The 1,266-nt window shown below is 61.1% G+C and overlaps 1 protein-coding gene across 1 annotated transcript; it reads right to left on the reverse strand.

The window, feature by feature from the left end:
- Positions 1-4: 4 nt before the first annotated feature.
- LOC145719207 (keratin, type II cuticular Hb6) lies at positions 5-1,263 on the reverse strand (the record flags this gene model as incomplete). Its single annotated transcript, XM_081810713.1, has 2 exons — positions 5-217; positions 928-1,263. Coding segments are annotated over 2 exons (549 nt in total), but the record flags the coding sequence as incomplete, so codon positions are not given.
- Positions 1,264-1,266: the final 3 nt, after the last annotated feature.

The following is a 1,266-nucleotide window of genomic DNA, read 5'->3' on the forward strand; positions in this document are numbered from 1 at the left end:
GCACTCACTTCTTCTTGTAGCCCTCCAGCACCTCCTGCACGTGGTTGAGCTCCGAGGCCAGCCTCCCGCTGTCGGCCTCCACGCACTCGGCCTCCCTCCTCAGGGTCTCGATGTAGCCCTCGAACAGGGGCTCCAGGTTGCTCTCGCAGCACTTGCGGTTCTGGTAGAATTGCCACTTGGTCTCCAGCAGCTTGTTCTGCTGCTCCAGGAAACGCACCTGCGTTCAGGGTATGAGGAGGGGGTCAGATGGCTCCTGGTGTCCCAAAACCAGTTTGGGGAGGGGCTGATTGCTTTAGGGTAAACTCCCAAGCCTGTAGCTCAGCAGAGATTTGGCAGAGAGGGGCAGTGGGAGACAAGGTGACATCTGGCTTTCCTGACTGTCATCTGTGTCTGGAGTTTCCAATTTAGGGATGGGAGCCAGGGTTGGGAAAGGTCAGTCCCTGCTCTCAGGGACATTGACTTATCCAGACCTGGTGAGTCCAGGTGGCATGTGGTTTGGGGCCAGCTACAGGTCTCTATTTTGCCTCTGACCTGATGCCCAGCCTAGGTCCTGAGCGTGGGCGGGGTACAGGAAGGCTGTGGTCTAGGACACCCACCCATAGGATGGCCCTGTGGTCCTCTTCCTATTTCTTATGTGCATTCTTGTGTCTGCGTGCATGGACTGCCCTCTTGCTCTGGCATGCCAGTTCCAAGCCTGTCCTTGTCTCTCTGTGGGGACCTGCCTGCCTGGACGGAGGTTGCATGTGATAGCCACACTATCAAATCAGGAGCCTCTGCTCTATATACTCATGTCTTTGGTCCACGAGTGCCCTGGGTGTGCGTCCATGTCCTGCATCAGACTGGGAGCTCCCCTGGACCACATCTCCTCTCTTCAGTGCCTAGCCCAGGAACCGAAGGCTCGGGAAGTGTGTGATCAAGGACACCCACCTTGTCGATGAAGGCAGCGAACCTGCTGTTGAGGCCCTTGATCTGCTCCTTCTCCTCGTGCTTCACGCCCTGCGCGTTGGGGTCGATCTCCAGGTTGAGGGGCGTGAGGAGGCTCTCGTTGACCGACACGCTGGTGATGCAGGGCGGGCTGGGCCCGCACACGCCGCCGGAGCGGTAGCCGAAGCTGCGGCCGCAGGAGCCGGCGCGGAAGCCGCCGCAGACGCTGTGGCTGCCGAAGCCCCCGGTGAGGCCGCGGTAGCAGGAGACGCCGCGGTAGGGGGCGGCCGTGATGCAGCAGCGGCCGGGCCGGGGCCCGCAGGCCGACATGCAGCTGAAGGC

This window comes from Leptonychotes weddellii, unplaced genomic scaffold (assembly GCF_054177405.1).
Source record: "Leptonychotes weddellii isolate Sample4059 unplaced genomic scaffold, ASM5417740v2 HiC_scaffold_34272, whole genome shotgun sequence".
NCBI lineage: Eukaryota > Metazoa > Chordata > Mammalia > Carnivora > Phocidae > Leptonychotes > Leptonychotes weddellii.